The following is a 17,069-nucleotide window of genomic DNA, read 5'->3' on the forward strand; positions in this document are numbered from 1 at the left end:
TCTGGAAGCAACCATATCTGGAAACTTATTTTTTTCTTATTTCAAACTCACACTGATGGTTTGATGACAGTCACAGACTTTAGGAGGCATCAGGTGTGTTAAACACAGAGATTCTGCATTCCTGAAGGTTTTAGAACTTGTTCTGATATTTAAATATCCATAATCGTGTGACAGATATGTTCGATTTCTGTTTATTTAAATTCAGCTCCTGTAAAATTGTGTATTTGACAGTTTCCAACTTAAATAATTAAATACCTGAGCTTCAATAATCACCAATCACTTGAGTATATATTTAATTGTATTCATTTTTAAAAGCCAAATAAAAGCTGCCACGCAGTATTTCGTTGTGAAATCGTGATAAATAAATGTTTGTTTTGCTATTATTTCTCACTAGATGTTGGTAAATGACTTACTGTTGTACATTCTGTGATGTTGCTGTAAGTTCAGGATGAAATAATAAGGCTACTGTGAGTTTGTTGAAACAGTGACTGTTAAGGTTTCAGCTCAGAGAGACAGCAGCTCACAACTAAATGATTCGAGGTGTGCGAGCTCCCTCTAGTGGCACGTGATGATAAGCCTATTTAAGGTCATCACAGACCAAAACGTCGATGTGATGCATCAGGTTCGTATTGACAGAGTGTCAGATCATCTGTAACCAGACTCCAGTAGAACCCTGTAGAACCCTGTAGAACCCTGTAGAAACCCCCCCCCAAGAGCAGCTTTCTGAGCTCTTAATAAAACACGTCACATGACACGGTCTGTCGGCTTTTTATTTCAAGACCTCTGCACGAGTCTCCCGAAACCCGACCAACATTCACTGTTCCACAGTTTGTCCTTTACAATCGATCACTCGTGGCAGGCACTCAATTAAAGCTGAGAGCAAAAAACAAACGAAAACTAATTCACATCAATCCAAGTTACCATTGTAATATGTCCTAAAATAAACAAGAAATAACAACACACACACAATCAGAAGCAGTAAAACGTCATCCACAAAGTCTTTACAGTGATAGTGCAACTCATCAAGTTTAAAAATTCTCGGTAAAATCAGAAAACGGGTTTAAAAAAAATAAGTGTTTTTTTCCACAATAGGTCAGGCTGATTGATTCCTAGGTGGTGCAAAGTGAAGCTCCTGGTTCAGAACTCTTCTGAACTCTTCTCTGAGGCGCCGAAGTGTTTTCAGTAGTTTAACTGGAGGCACACAGAGTCCATGGCCTTCTGGATGCTGCACAGAGACGCACAAAACAGGATTTTAGTGTCAAACCACACCAGCGGAGTCCGTCGGCACGTTATCCTCATTAATCTACAAGGTCGTTGATTAAAGTATCAGAGACGTTTCCACCTAATCTACAATCACTGAATTTTATAATTGGAGACACGAGTTCAGGGCTGTGCACGGACACACACACACACACACACACACACACACACACACACACACACACACACACACACACACACACACACACACACACACACACACACACACACACACACACACACACACACACACACACACACACACACACACACACACACACACGTTACCTGTCTGCAGGATATCTCCTCTCACACAGGTTGACCAGAGCGTAGAGGTGTCGGAGGGCGTACTCGTACTGAAACACACAACTCGTGGTCACTCTCATTTCTCGTGACGTCAGCGAACAAATTCTCACGAGACACAGACGACGCGCTTCCTCCCGCGGGTGAGTTTCAGTCACATGGACGCGGGGAGTAACAGGAAGTGGCGGCGGCGGCGGCGTGTGGCGTGCGGCTCTACCTCGGCCTTGTGCCAGTTGAAGCAGTTGTGTTTGAAGTGGGTGAGCGCGGCCATGTAGCAGTCGTGCTGCGACAGGTCGGCCCTCTCCGCCAGCACCTCCTCCGCTTTCACCTTGTCCCCGGTCACCGCCTGGACGACCCGCCGCATGGCGCCGGACATCGTCTCCCTCACCTGAACACACAGAGTCACAAACACTGACACGGCAAAGGAACACCCCACCCCCCCCCCCCCCCCCCTCCCCCGGAGTGATGGGATCTTCAACTCTTCTCACCAGGTAGTGAGCTTGGATCTCCGCCAGCAGAGCTCTGGCCGTCACAATGTCGTTGGTGGCCATCAGCTTCCTCTTGAGGATGTCCAGGGGGACGTCGGGGCTCGGGATGAGGTCGGGGTTCTTCACCGGCGGCAGCGCCGCGGGAGGAGGAGCCGGCGCATCCGTCATGCCGCTGCCCTGGAAGGCTTTGACCTTCATGTGGCCCATCGTCTGCAGAGAGAGAGAGAGAGAGAGAGAGAGAGAGAGAGAGAGAGAGAGAGATTTACAAGAACTCGGTAGCCGATGATCTGATGCGTCTCGATGATCCGGCGTCCGGTAGAGCAGAAGGCGACCTCACTGCTCCTGCCTCACCTTGTTCCCGAACTGCTGGACGTGGCTGGTGTTGGTGTGACTCTTCACAATCTTGAACTGCTTCATCAAGGTTTCTTTCCCGAGGTCCTCCTGGCAGCACAAAGACACGGACAGCGTTCACCTGCACCATTCCTCCATCAGTCACACACTAAATCTATTTATTTCATGTTCTGACGGCATGAGAGACGCAGCGATCCGTCTCCAGATTGAGTTTGAGAATATTTCCGAGTGACCCTCGGTTTATAAACCGGCGTTTATAATTATAAAATTATAATAAAAAGAAAATTATATAATATAAATAAATGAAATAAAACATGAAGTTGAATTAAAATGAAAATAATTATATAATATATAAAATTATAATATATAATATAATAACAAAATAAGAATATAGTATGTAATACAAATAAGAAAAATTATTTCATGAAAATAATATATATATATTGTATTAAATTATAATATATAATATAATAATAAGAAAATAATTATATAATATATAATATAAATAAATGAAATAAAACATGAAGTAGAATTAAAATGAAAATAAAATAAATCTATAATATAATATATCAAATTATAATATATAATATAATTATAAGAAAATAATAATATAGTATATAATATAAATTAAAATAAATAATTTTAATCAAAATGAAAATAATATATATATATAATGTATTAAATTATAATATATAATATAATAATAAGAAAATAATAATATATAATATAAATAAATGAAATCAAATATGAAGTAGAATTATAAATCATTTGATAATGTAAAAACTGCAACAAATAAATGTAATAATACATAAATATGGTTGTATCGCTGCAGGTTTTGTGCAGTTTTCTCATCAAAAATAGGTGGAGTAGATGGGATCTTTTACTATTTTACTACGTTACTGGTCCACATCACATTCAGGTTCAGTATCTTGCCCAGACACACTTTTACACGAGGTCATATATGAGACCGACAACTTTCTGGACACACTCTGCCGTGTCCCACCCGTTTTGTTGGCGCCTCTCAATAAAGTCAGTCACTCTCAGTAAGTTGCACATCACTGATGTCTCTGGAATGCAGCATTTGAACACTTGAGGTGTGGCGGTGGAATGAAACACCCACCACGTCGGAGTCCTCCATCCAGTTGACGCTGTACCAGTCGCCCAGGTAGGTGTCCCTGGCCTCGTCGTAGTAGCAGGCGTAGGACGACTCGTGGGAGTTTGCCGCTGTGGTGGCAAAAACTGCAACCAAAACAAAATATACAGACAAATTACCGTGACGTATACCCCCAACATGATTCAGCTCACCTGAGACCCACAGCATGAAAAGCACCAACCGCTCAACCATTTGATGTTTTATTTTACGGTCAATAGGAGGAATTTAATTAAATAGACATGAATAAAAGATCTACATTTACATTTCCAATTCATTAAAATTACTACTCTTAATTCAATTCTTTTGAAATTGAAGAGGAAATTCCTCCAATAAAAGAACGTTGGCTACTAAAATGCAGATTAAAAGTTGGAATATCCATTAAAATTGTAGAAGCGCTCAGTAGTAACTCATGGTTTTAAGTTTAAAATGCACCCAGATATATAAAATAAAAGCTGCACACTGAAAGGAAAACGTCAGCGGAAGCACAAATATCCCCCTCCAAAGAAAAGTACTTCATTATTCCTGACGTATTAAAGTGGAAGAAAACCTCCAAACACACAGTAAAAACATGCAAACTGTCATTTCACGGCACTTTTAGAGCGAAAAACCCAACAACAACGATAAAGAGTCCTCCGAAGAGTCAGCACCTGCGCTCCAGAGAACACAGTGGGGGGGGGGGTTTGTTTCAGGTCCGACTCCTGATCTCCTCTGGAACACGAAGGTAAAGTTCAACTCACCGTCAATGTCGACGGGCAGCTGCTTCATCATGGAGCCGGACTCACAGGCCTCGATGTAGAACACCATCTGGGGGGAAAAGACGCTGAGTCACCTCGCCGCACAGATACCACCGTCTCACGTCCAGACACACGATGCCCTTTACCTTCTTGTACTTCTTATTGTCGCGCATGTATTTGATGGTGTCCTGAAGGTCTTTAACGCTGAGCTGCAAACAAAGACGGAGCCACGTTACAACTTCAGACAAGCTTTTATTTTGATGAGATATTGGTCGGAGGTGGCAAAGTATTGACTCTGAAAAGTCAAAGTAAATATTTTTACTTCATTTATACACTCTGCCTTGTTCTTGTTCTTGTCTTGTCGTGTGACGAGTTTAATAAACAAAAACAAACTCTCACGCTCATGGTAACTAGTTACTGTAATGGAGAGAGGAAGCTTAACGATGATTCTTAAACTCTTCCCCCTTCGGCAGTTTGAGCGTGGATAAACGTTACCGTCAGCCGCCTTCATACTTTCACTGAAACTTAAACTTTTCAAGTGAAAAACACAAAAACTTTCATCGCAATTTGGTCCTTTATTTCCACGTCGCTGAAAATGGTACTTTTATTTTGACAGTCACCGTAATAAAAATTCCAACTTCTTCATATGTTTACTAGAACGTCGGTGTTCTCCCGTTGTTAATGTTTGTAGCGTATTGTTCTCTGCTGTGTGTGTGTGTGTGTGTGCTGTCATTACAAACAAACAAACAAACAAACAGCACCCACTAGTGGCCCAACATGAAAACTACACATTTCTGCCGTTTCTGTGTCAACGGACGTCATTTTCAAAACGCTGCAGTGTAAATGAGAAACCTTTCCGAAACAAAAACAATGCGAGGCCACCTGAAACGTTGCCGTGGAAACGGGCCCTGGATTTGAACGGGTTATCACTTTGACCTGATCCCGACGGGTGAAAATCTAAAGCGTGTGACTTAGTTAGTTAAATCTAACTACATATAATTAACTTTTTTACCCGACATGCTCGGCCACAACTTCTTTTGATCCTCCGCAAAGATCAAAGACGCTCATTTCATTTCTCCTACATGAAAGTTACAACTGAGGCAGTTTGAAGATTGTGAGGAGAAGAAACTGTTAAAAGTTTTTGGGAGTAAAAAAAATAAATAAAAAATACACACTCAAGGGCAGCAAGTCTTTGTTATTCGCCACTTCTGAATATTAAGTGTCTCTAAAGTATCAAGCGTGTAACTTCTTTGTCCTCACATCGTCGTTGGGAAAAGCCAGAATCCCCGGCGCGCCGTGATCGGTGAAGTAGACGAAGACGTGATCGTCGGGGCCGCTGCCAAAGACGAGGAGAACGAGGTGAAGAAGGGGCGAAGATAAGACGGGATTTTAATCAAGATCCTGGTTTCAGTCCGACTCTCACCTCTTCAGCACTTTCCCAGAGCCGCCTTTCACCCCGGCGGCGTTTCCCTTCAGCACCGCCAGGAAGTTTTGTGGAGTCACATCCTGCAGGAGATCGGACCACATTTTTTCACTTCGAGACGAAAAAAATAAATAAATGAAAGTTCAAAGATGAAGAGATTCCAAACCGTCCTGTCAGTGAAGTAAAACCAGAACCGGCCACCATGAAACTGCTTAAAGACCCGAGTATCTACTCTAGCGTAAACCTCCGCTCTACTCCAGTCTGCGTTTTGTTTTACTGTCGTAAATATCCTCGCCCTCAAATGTCTCGTACGTTCATGCATGATGATCGAAAGAAGGAAAAAAATTACAAAAGAAATAAAAGTCTTAAAAAAAAGAGATAAAAAAACACACTTTGTTCCCGACTCTGTTGTTGAGGAAATAACTTTTTGGGGGGAAGAATTACACGTTAGGACAACCCCCCCAAAAAATAAATAAATAAATAAAAATAAATAAAAATAAATAAATAAATAAATAAATAAATAAATAAATAAATAAAATAATTTTTTTTTTATAAAAATGTGAGTTTCCATTTAATTTTTCTCTCTCAATGCACTTAGAAATGACTGCAGACATCAGATATATTGTCTAAAGTGATCCTCCTCAGAGTTACAATGCATGTAAACGATCCCAAAATAAAAAGTAAACGAGGCTCAGTCGTTCAATCGATTCAAGCTTTAAACCAGTTTCAATCAAACAGCGACTATGGAAATCCAGAAGGAATGAGAGAACGGAACGAGACAAATGTTGAAAAACTGTGGCGGAGAAAACAAACTTGAATTTGCAAAATAAAAATAATTTTTAGCAACAAATCCAATAAATGGATTAAATCAGCCACTGATCACACACTAATGTAGGATTTTATTTGACTTTGTTTACTGATCTTGGTGTTTATTCTCATATTCCTGGATGTTTAAACGCTTTTTGTTTTAATTTAATCGCCTACTGATAAAGTGAAAGTAACTGATGTCGCAACAGTAAAGTTTTCCTTTTAAAACTCCTCTTGTTGTGATTTTTAATAAAATTTCTGTGGATCCGCCGTTTAGAATATCCAGAATTCACAGACAATAGCAGATATGGTGCAAACTAAGTGGTGAGACTTTGACCTTTAGTGTGGTTGAACCCGGAGCTGCGATGGACGCTCACCTCTCCGGTGTAGTCCTTCACCACGCCCTTGTAGACGTCGGTGCCGTTGGGCCTGTTGATCACGATGCCGGGAGTGGGGTTACTGCGGAGGAGTGAATCACACCAATCATATGAGGAAGTGTAACCGGCTGACAAAACAAAAAAAAAAAAAACAACCCCCCACAAATTAGTTAATAATTCACAGACCAGGTGACGCGGCGACTTTCACCACAACGTTAAAATCCCCGTGGAGCTCGACCTACTTCTTCACACGAGAGTCTGACGAGAAGCGGCGGAGTTCAGCGACTCACGTTTGTATTTTCTCACTTGATCACATGACGAAGCTGGGAATTTGAACCGACAACCCCCGTGACAAACAGGTTTCACCACAAACAAGCGGTGACTTTCCGTTCACCTCAAAGACCAGGTGGATAAACTGCAGGTCAGATTTTAAGGAAGAGAAACACTAGATTAAGCTTTTTTAAAAGGGTTTAACAAAGGAACAAGGCAAAGAGCGGGTGAAACTGTCTGAAGACAGACGAGTGTCAAACACTTTCTGTTCTGCAAAGCAGCCATTTTCACTCCCCGACGCCAAATCATGAGTCAGAAAACATATTTAACCTTTAAAATAACGACGGTAGAGGTTAAACTTTTCTCTGATGTGGCGATATACTGGATATAGAATCTTATTTAAACAACATTCAAAGCTCTCGTTCGCATTTCAAAGGTCACTTTGTTCATCATATTGAAATTTGGATATTTTACAGGGTGAAATTAATGAAACGAGAACATAATTAAACGCACTTGTGAAGTAACAAGATACTCTGAGAAGAGTACTTTCTACACGTGTAGTTGTATTTGGGGTCGTATTACTGCGGCAGTGATGAGTCCTCACTGTCTTTATCTGGCTTCGCCTCCACACTGAGCAACTCAGTCTTCGTCTCACTTTGTTTGTTTCTAAACGATTTTATCTTTTTATTCGACCGCGAGAGTAGAAATCCTTGTCGTAAACTCAACTTCTTCAACAAAGGTGATTCAGTAAAACTTTTTTAAATCCATTTCCCGCAGCGTCGTATTAACTTTTCCTGTAAAAAGTTGCCCCAGTGAATATTTAAAGTGACTGAAAGCTGCGAGTGGATCCGCACAGTTGAACTCAGGCGGATCTCCTTCCACTGCGGCTCTTTTAAATTGCTTCCTTGTGACTCGTCTCGGTTCGTTCGCACAGCCGGCGTGTCGCAGCGACTCGCGAAGACGGTGGGGGGGGTTTGTCTTTTTTTTCCCAGTGTGACTCAAACGTGGTCGGACTTTTCACGACTGCCGTCGACCACCGAGAGTCCCGAGTGTCTTATCAGATTAGCTCCAACCCTTTTAATCAGATTTTAAAAAAAGATAAAAGAAAAACCACATCTGGTAACTTCTTTGTTTCTTTTAATCAAAAGAGTGAGTCGGCAAGAATCACAGGAGACGCAGAAGAATAGTCATGTGACTCAAACGTGGTCGGACTTTTCACGACCGCCGTCGACCACCGAGAGTCCCGAGTGTCTTATCAGATTAGCTCCAACCCTTTTAATCAGATTTTAAAAAAAGATTAAAAAAAAAACCCACATCTGGTAACTTCCTTGTTTCTTTTAATCAAAAGAGTGAGTCGGCAAGATTCACAGGAGACGCAGAAGAATAGTCATGTGACTCAACAGAACAGGACACTCCTGCTTTGAACTCGTGGTGGAATCACACCGACGCTGGTGTGTTTTGTCCCTTCGTCCCAGAAAAGCGCCTTTTTACTTGAATCTGATTAAACATGAAAATTTGTGGCGTATTTATATTTAATTTAATGATCTTACCTGTCGCATGCTGAGCAAACTTTGATGTTTAAATTACAGATAACACATCCCATTGTGGAGATGAATATTTGTTACTGTGTGTAGAAACGCAGGGAAAACGAACATCACAACAGTAACGAATCGGTAAATAAACGCAGTTTTGGTGAGTTTGACACTTTCCTCCATTTATTTTACGAAAAGCCACAAAATGAGTTAATATCAAATGTAGGTGACTTCAAACAGTCTTGGATGGAAGAAAAAAAACCTTATAAAAGAACATTTTCACTGTTAATTGTGTTACTGAAGCTCTTATATTATTAATTTACCTCATTGAGATCAACAATTCACAAACTAGACTGCGTGAGATTAACTAGTTACGGTGAATTCTGATCTCTTCAATCATTGTGGGGCTGGAGCGACTTTTCAGGAAACAACTGATCCAACCACGACAAAACAATCCTGGAAATGTCTCTCAAATGACACAACACATCATTTCTCAAGACGAAACGCTGCAGATTTGATGACCGAAGCATCTGAAAGTGAGAAGTAACTAAAGTTCCTTCTTTTATCGTCATAATAAACCAAAACCTTCCATGTTTTTAACTGTTTCCTGGACAAAATATACTAAATGAAGACGCCCTGTCAGACATCATGCAGATGGTTTGTCATTCATAAATTATATAAAAGTGTAAAGACAATATAATTAGGCAGTAAAAAGGCTTTTTAAATAAATGCATGATTTATTTAACTATTCATTAAACTTGCACTGTGACCGACATGATGATCAACATGTCAGACTATTTATTTAATAATCATAAATACCAATAATCAATTAAAATATTTCCATCTAGAGATTAAACCACTTGTGAAACATTTAATTTATAGACTTCAAGAATAGTAACTGGGAAAAATATCAACATACAAATTAACAGTGTTTGTCTATTTTTTTGTACATTTAATTGCTTTTAGGGCGAGAATCTATTTTTGTTTAGAAAACCCAAGTGACCTAAATCCTTCACGGTGGATTTTGTGAGGGGTAACGCTCATTGAAGTGCCTGTTATTTAATCATTACAGTTAATTATGACAGGTTATCACATACTTTGTGACATGTTGTAGATAAATAACTACTGTAAAAACATTCAGCGGCACTTTATTTTCTACATTGTAATAAAGGCTGTAAATAACGAGCAAAGTTGGAGGATGGAAGTTGTTCATGAAATGTTTGTTATTTATATTTTAGCCACAGAAATGTACGAAGAAGTCAAGAAAGAGGGAAAAATGATCAATCTCAGTGTCCTGAATGCAACCATAGCCATATTATACATTCTCCTGCTGTAGTAAATTAACTTTCAGAAGTCTTCTAGCATTTATTAGTGTTGAAGGTGAAGTGTACAACTGTGAATATTTAGGAAGTTTATAACAAGTAGCAGGCTATTCTTACTGTCGCTCTCAGTTTGAAAAAGGTTGCCGGCACCTGTTTTAGTCAGTTTTTCCACTTCCTCATTCATTTTCTGCACGAAAAGATTTGAATAAAGAAAGAGAACTGTTGTACTGGTAAAGTACTGTGTAATTACTTCTGGTAATAATAAACTATTGACTGGCGTGGCTGTTATCTGCACTCACTCCTCATTGTTGGCCAGGTCGTCATACATCATGACCACGATCTGCTCATCTGGGATGCCATTCTTGTGCAGGATCTGGTAGGCATGGCAGGCATCGGCCTGGGGAGAGGGAATTAAAAGGGCTGAGACAGTTTCTCTGGGACCATGAAACACCTTTAGAACGGGAATAACCATGCAGGGTGTGCAGGAAGAGGAAGCAAGTGCAGTAAATCCAGACGTGCAAACAACTGAGTCCTTCACTCGCACGTGGGATTGTACTTTCCCCTGTGTGTGTGCGCGCGTGTGTGTGTGTGTGTGTGTGTCCTCTCACCTGGTGTCTATAGTTGTACCATCCGTTGGATCCAGCCACGATCACCGCCCAGTTCTTGCCCGGGCCTGTCGCCTCCGCCTCCGGCGAGGGGAAGCCGATAGCCAGCCCGAGGCCGAGGCCGAGCAGGGCGAGGAGGACGCTCCGACACATCCCGCAGGAGTCCTGTGTGCGTTTGGTGGGTCTGGTGATAACACTTCTCCCCTTTCAGCCTGAGGATGAAACTGTCCGGACTGCGAGGGAACAAAACAAACATGTAAACAAAGTGGAACCAGGTCACATGACGAAGTCCATTCCGGGAAGCTCACCGCCACGAGCTGACGGAACAACCGGGTTATTAACCGCAGGAATAACCTCCAGGATTATAGGTAATATTCAGAGTGAAAAGCGGCAGATAAAGTGTCTTTATTACCTTTTTCCCCCGGGGTTTTGTGGAGCTGGAGGGACAGGAGAGACGCAGCTACATGGACATCCACGTTTATATATGAGGTCTGGAAAAACAGGGATTCTGCCTCGGCAGCCAATCAGAGCGGCGCAGTGCGCGCGCGGGGGGCGGGGCTTCACTGTACACGGTCATGTGATTAGATAAGGGGGGCCGGGGTGGGGATCGTCTGATTTCGCTGGAAACGTTCAAAGTGGATTTCATCAGCGTTTTTCTTCTTAAATCACATGACGGGATTCTAACAACCGGGACACTTTGTGAAAACTGTGATCTACTTTTTCTACTTTTATTGTGGCGATCATCCAGAGTCCAAGTGTGTCAGACATGAACCACATTAATAGAAGTACATAATAATAATAATAATGTAGACATGCTTGGCTTCATTCTATTTTCCCTGGTTTCAAACACACTTTTCTGACGGATTATTGCAGGTGAAGAAATGTGCAGCCTGAAATCTTTAAAATTATTTTTTTTTAAAAGGCCTGTCATGGTATTCTACATCTAATCTTCAAGGTGAACACAGTTAAAAATGTGTCATTACAGGGCACTCAAACTCTTACAATATTAATGTAAAATATAGATATTTTTAAACTTTCACTAGTTTGATGTACACAATATATATGATAGTTTGGTGGATGTCATGAGAAAGTGTTCATTAATTCTCACCACTTCTAAAAATCCTACACAAGCTATTTTTATCACCACTTTAACTTACTGAAAACTTTGAACGTGCATGAAGAAACAGGTTTGCCTGATGAACCGTTTTGACCTAATTCCTCATGATGTAGTAACATTTAAAGTTTGTCGTTTTGTTATTGACCAGCATGTCTTTTAATTTGGTGTTCATGCTGCTCTTTGCATTATTCCAAAACGATGGCGGGATGGATTCAAACCTTCGGTGCAAACGTTTTCAACATCGTTTAATCCAACTCAGGGTGGACGGACGTCGCAACAGGAGCTCGCACTACCGCTTCTGACCACTGGGTGGTGCCACGGAGTGGTGGAAGACGAACTCGTGAACATTTCAGAGGCGGCAGCAGAAGAAGGTAAATTAAAAACACTGCAAATATTAACTAGTAAAACTACCATTATCAACATCACTTCAACCTAGTTTGGTGTATCCTCTTGCATCGGGATGTGTATTTCTGTTCAGCTGTGCAGCAGATCTTCAGTGTTATGCTGCCCCCTGTCAGCTTGGTGTGTAACTGCAGCTTTAAACATTGGTAGCAATTCGTAAAATCAACAAACAAACAAAAAATAACAAGACATGAGGATATTTAAACAGCAATAAATCAAACTTTTATTTCTCCATATAGAAAAAAATTAAGTTAAATAGTGAAAGTCCCATCATCAAAAAAGCGGAATCTCATTTTTAACCAATGGTCCTTAATACATTAACCTTTGTCCCAAAATGAAAAAGAAAAAAAAAAAAAAAAAGATTTAACAAAGTGTAAATACTATATTCACAGTAATAAATATTGAAAACAAAAACCTTTATACATCGCCGTTATATATATATATATTTGTGTAAATATATATATATTTATAGATATATATATTTAGATATAATCATATACAGTAAAAAGTTATTTTCAAGTTTATCAAACACAAAATAAAAAAAAAAAAATGGCAGAAAACAGAATAATGATTGCATTTTTTTTTTCATTCCCAAGGCATCGGTAACCATGGCCATTCAGAGTCTGTAATAAATAAAACTGTGATATCATCTAAAGATTGTAGTGCATCACTGTGAATTAATAATAATAATTAGAAAAAAAAAAAACATAGTGCAAGTTCTTTTCTTTTTTTTTGCGCAAATTAATCCTGCAAATTTCAAACCAATCTAAAGGAATGAGAACAATGGAGCAGAGTTTGTCGAGGGCGGCGGCGGCGGCGGCGCCGAGGCTCCGACGGCCGCCCTGCGCCGTCGACTCTGCAGTCATGGCAGCAAGAAAAAGAAAAAGAAAAAGAAAAAAAAAAAAAGCTTTTTAATGTGTTTGAAACCATGGCAGATATTTAATAGACTTATTTGGCAAATTATCTTTTTAAGGACAAACGACGACAGATGAAAAATAATCTCGGCGTGCTCCGTACACTCAGCTCGGTCGGGAAATCTCCAACAGAATCGTTGATGAAATGCATAGAAATCAATCGCTTAACTTAAGGGCCGTTCACCGTCATGCAGCATTTCTGAGACGCGAAGCAAGGCAGATACTGTGGATGTCTGTGGGCGCAGCAGCAAAGCATGTCGGGTAAATTGTCCGCTCCGCCTGTGCTTGCACTTTTTTTTTTCCCTGGCTTCCTCTCCCCCTCAGCGAGCAGGAACGGGGGAGGGGGGAGAGCTCCCGCTTCCTGTTTGTCCGCGAGCGTCCCGCCGAGGGCCGCTGGCTTCGTCTCCACACAGTGTGTGTGTGTGTGTGTGCTTTCTGTCAAACCTCGGCGCCCAATTCAATGACCCCAGTCTCAATGATGGGCACTAGCTTATCGTCCACCTGTACCAGCAGGATGGTCTTGTCGATATGGGAGCGATTGGCTGCGTCTCGGCTACAAGGCACCCACCGGTGAATCACCTGCACACACACACACACACATATAGAAGTGGATGTGTTGAGACATTGTGCTGATTATCCTTCTGCCATCAATGCACTCACTCGTGAAGATGAGTTAACGGTTAAAACACAGTTGTGAAATACTCACATGTCCCTCCATGCCCTCCACAGGGCTCCACTCTCTCCAGCAGGTCCGTCCTGCCCTCAGTCTCGCCGTCTCGTCAGGCCACTGCAGCTCTTTCCGCTTCGATAGGTTGATATTCTCCAGCACCTGACTGACGTCCACAATCTGCAGATCATTCATGGGCGAAAGAAATGATTAATTTAATGACTTCTAGAGTTTTTTTCTTCTTCTTCAAACATCTAAAAGAGAAATGGTGCACTGGGACTGCGAGAAAGAGAAGCTTGCTGATGTAACTGCGCAGATAAAGCTGTAATAAACTATCAAAAAGTCAGTGGAATAAAGGATAGAGAAGGGAAATATGAGGAAATCTGTTTCGATATCACTAAAACCTACCGCACACAGGGACAAACCCTGACTCAGGCTGAACTGTGCAGGGATTGGGGGCCATTTGACCCTGCTTTGGGAGAATGTGCACAGACCTGCACTCTGTAGGAGATGTCGTCTCGCCGCACGGTGGAGATGGTGGGGTTGTGCTGCTGTGGGTAGTGGTGGTGGTGGTGGTGGTGCTGGCTGAGCGGGTCCGTCACCACGCTGCACAGGCCGTCGTTGCCCAGGAGGCCCACCAGCGTGTGGCGTTTGCAGGGCGGGATGCTTTGGCTGGAGAGCGAGGCGGAGGGGCCGGCGGGGTCGGAGGTGGAGCCCAGCCGGAGCTGCAGGGACGTGGGGAGCGTGCGCAGGGACAGCTGGCTGGTGGAGGAGCGCCGGCAGGGCTCCAGGCCCGTGGTGGACGTGCGCAGGGACGAGTGGCGGCTGCTGCTGTAGCGGTACGACGAGGACTGGCTGGCCACGGAGGCCCGGGCCGGCGAGTGGCGCACCAAACCCGACTGAACGGAGTGGGAGCTCTGACTGGTGCCTGGACGCGGGGGAGGACAACAGGAAGTTCAGATCAACGGACGCTTCCGGGTAACGTCAGAGCCACAGCGGCTGCCCTGAAAGAGTTCTCACCCAGAGAATGGGGCTGATACGAGTGAGGCGGAGCAGGTCCGGAGGTGCCTCCGTGCGACACCGAGCTCTGCTGGGAGTCTCCCCCGGTGCCGTTTCCGCTGCCGCACGACAAACCGCCTGCGTCCGAATCCTCGATGTTTCCTCCGCTGTTACAGCCGGCACCGCAGCCTTTCCGTAACCTGGAGAAGACAACACCCGCGTCACTTTGGGCTCAATCTCCAACAAGCTTTCCCTGCTGCAAACAGACCTGTGCCAGGTGCTGACCACAAAGTTCCGGATGTTTCCGATGCTGATGGGGCCTCCCAGGATGTGTCCGAGCTGCGGGTGCGAGTTGCAGTAGGAGGTGGTCAGCGGGGAGACGTAGATGGGGTAGCCGATGGGCTGGTCGCAGGAGGAGTTGATCATGTTGCGCAGAGCCTGCTTGGCGTTCTGGATGCTCCCGCGCTCCGGGTTCCTGTTCCTGAGGAACACCAGCTCCTGCTGCTGCCCTGCCCAAAGGCCTCGGACACACTCTTTGTTCACCTGCAGCACAGGTGGGGAAATTCATCCATAAACACTCGTATTCAGTTGTAGTGAAGTCAGATTGAACTGGAGAACAGAGAGGAGAAATATCACATTCTACTACCACAAGTCTATAAACGTTTGGACGATGTTCAGGATGGAAACAATTTGATTTAAGCAATTTTAGGTTTCTAAGAAATTCGATCAACTCATCTCGAATTTTATTGCAACATATTTAAAACAAATGTGATTAATGTGTAGAATCCCTTTCCCATGTGTGAACATGTGGGAGTGAGACGATCAGCTGAGACATTTTAAGCAGATGAACGTCAGTCTGATTCTAGCTACTCAACAAACTCAACAAGTTGGTATTTTCTTGCTTTTCTGTCTCTAATGTCCCAATTTCTTTGAGATGTGCTGCAGCCATCAAATTCAAGTTGACCCGATAGTTTTCATATAATCCAATCTCTTGTTTTCCACATCTGATTGGTTGTATTATGAAGACACGCGGGTTTAAAATCACTCCAGCTTGATTTAAAAAAAAAGTTTTCTTCACATTATGCACATCGTCCCAAACATGTACGTATTTCTGGTTGTGGAAACCGGATGATTTTGTCATATTTGAGTCCTCGTCACCTTGATGACCCGGAAGCTGAGGTATCTGCGATTGAGCATGATGATCTTGTACTCGTTGGTGCCTTCGTCCAGGACGTGGCGCAGCGCGAGCAGCGACGGGGCGTTGGACAGCACGGCGCTCCGCCAGGCCGGGTCGCCCTCGTGGGCGATGACCAGGTTCTGCTGGTGGGAGGAGATGGCCTCGAAAAGAACCGCCGGCTCGTCGTACTCGTCGGGGGAAGTGAAGTGGTCCTGACAGAGAAAAACAAACAAACAAACAAACAAACAAAAGCACTTTAACCCCAGAAGGTGGTGGGAGCGGTGGGTGATGTGGGTGTAGTGACACCTGGAATCCCACCTGGTGGAGTTTGAGGGACATTCGGATTCCGGGAACCACGACTTTCCTGAGCAGCTCCATGTCGGCGAAGATCCACTCGTCTCTTATCGAAGAGATCCGGAAATCTCCCTTAAACAAGGCATGAAGTCCGTAAAGGAACGACTCCAGGTTACTGTGTGGAAAAGAGAGGAAACAACAGTTATGAACTATTTCACTCATCAAAAGCACAGACAGAAAGGACAAGGGGAGAAAACACCTTCAGCTTTAAGTTTCAAGTTTAATTTTAACGGCTTTAAAATTTTAAGACAAAAACTAAACATGTTAAATAAACATTTTTTTCCCAAAATAAATACAAACAAATAAAAAAATGATTTAAAAGAATCAAAGATTAAATAAAAAGCGGTATTAAAGGAAAAACTACTTTTTGTTGTGTTACATAACATGATGAACACATGAAAAACTGATTTAGAATAAAAAAGCCTAAATAACCTGGACATGTGATGTGCTGCGGTTCCCAGAGCTCTTCTTCCCAACACACACAGACCGAAGCAGAGCAGCACCAGAGCAGAGTCTTTCTCGCTCTCCAGAGGCTACAAAACACAAAAACAACACAGACACAGAAGACTCATGAAACTCCAATTACATTTGGACTTTTATCTTTATCATTTTTTTTTTTTTTTTTTTTAATCATCTGAAAATCTCGCTTTTTGAATGCGTCTGAAGAGTCGACCCCGACAAGTCTCCACTTATTAAACTGGTGTCTTCTGACTGGAGCGTCCCTCAGGGAGCAGAACAGAGTCTTTTTAGATAAAGTCAAAGTGCTAAAGGACGTGTGTGATCTTTAAATCGTTTGAAGTTTGAGCTGTTAATG

General features: G+C 42.6%; 2 protein-coding genes across 2 annotated transcripts in view; both read right to left on the bottom strand.

Moving 5' to 3' along the window:
* Positions 1–752: 752 nt before the first annotated feature.
* lgmn (legumain) lies at positions 753–11,161 on the bottom strand. The gene is made up of 14 exons (XM_080480213.1): positions 11,038–11,161; positions 10,629–10,858; positions 10,320–10,417; positions 6,897–6,978; positions 5,713–5,795; positions 5,550–5,625; positions 4,436–4,498; positions 4,293–4,359; positions 3,523–3,641; positions 2,403–2,492; positions 2,052–2,261; positions 1,781–1,951; positions 1,549–1,616; positions 753–1,225 (listed from the first exon to the last, which is right to left on the bottom strand). Exons 2-14 carry the CDS (start codon positions 10,776–10,778, stop codon positions 1,180–1,182), a joined length of 1,323 nt encoding a protein of 440 aa, XP_080336339.1. The 5' UTR covers positions 10,779–10,858; positions 11,038–11,161; the 3' UTR covers positions 753–1,179.
* A 1,450-nt stretch (positions 11,162–12,611) lies between these two features.
* The window catches only part of pcnx1 (pecanex 1), a gene marked incomplete at its 5' end in the record, with an annotated part of 31,092 nt that continues 26,634 nt past the window's right edge, over positions 12,612–17,069 (bottom strand). Inside the window, 8 exons of the mRNA XM_080479817.1 lie at positions 12,612–13,637; positions 13,765–13,905; positions 14,220–14,653; positions 14,746–14,924; positions 14,993–15,267; positions 15,883–16,113; positions 16,220–16,370; positions 16,688–16,788. Of these exons, the coding sequence (XP_080335943.1) occupies positions 13,497–13,637; positions 13,765–13,905; positions 14,220–14,653; positions 14,746–14,924; positions 14,993–15,267; positions 15,883–16,113; positions 16,220–16,370; positions 16,688–16,788 (1,653 nt within the window). The 3' untranslated portion in view covers positions 12,612–13,496. The remainder of the gene's footprint in view (positions 13,638–13,764; positions 13,906–14,219; positions 14,654–14,745; positions 14,925–14,992; positions 15,268–15,882; positions 16,114–16,219; positions 16,371–16,687; positions 16,789–17,069) is intronic.

This window comes from Lipophrys pholis, assembly GCF_963383615.2.
Source record: "Lipophrys pholis genome assembly, chromosome: 14".
In the NCBI taxonomy this organism is placed as follows: Eukaryota; Metazoa; Chordata; class Actinopteri; order Blenniiformes; family Blenniidae; genus Lipophrys; species Lipophrys pholis.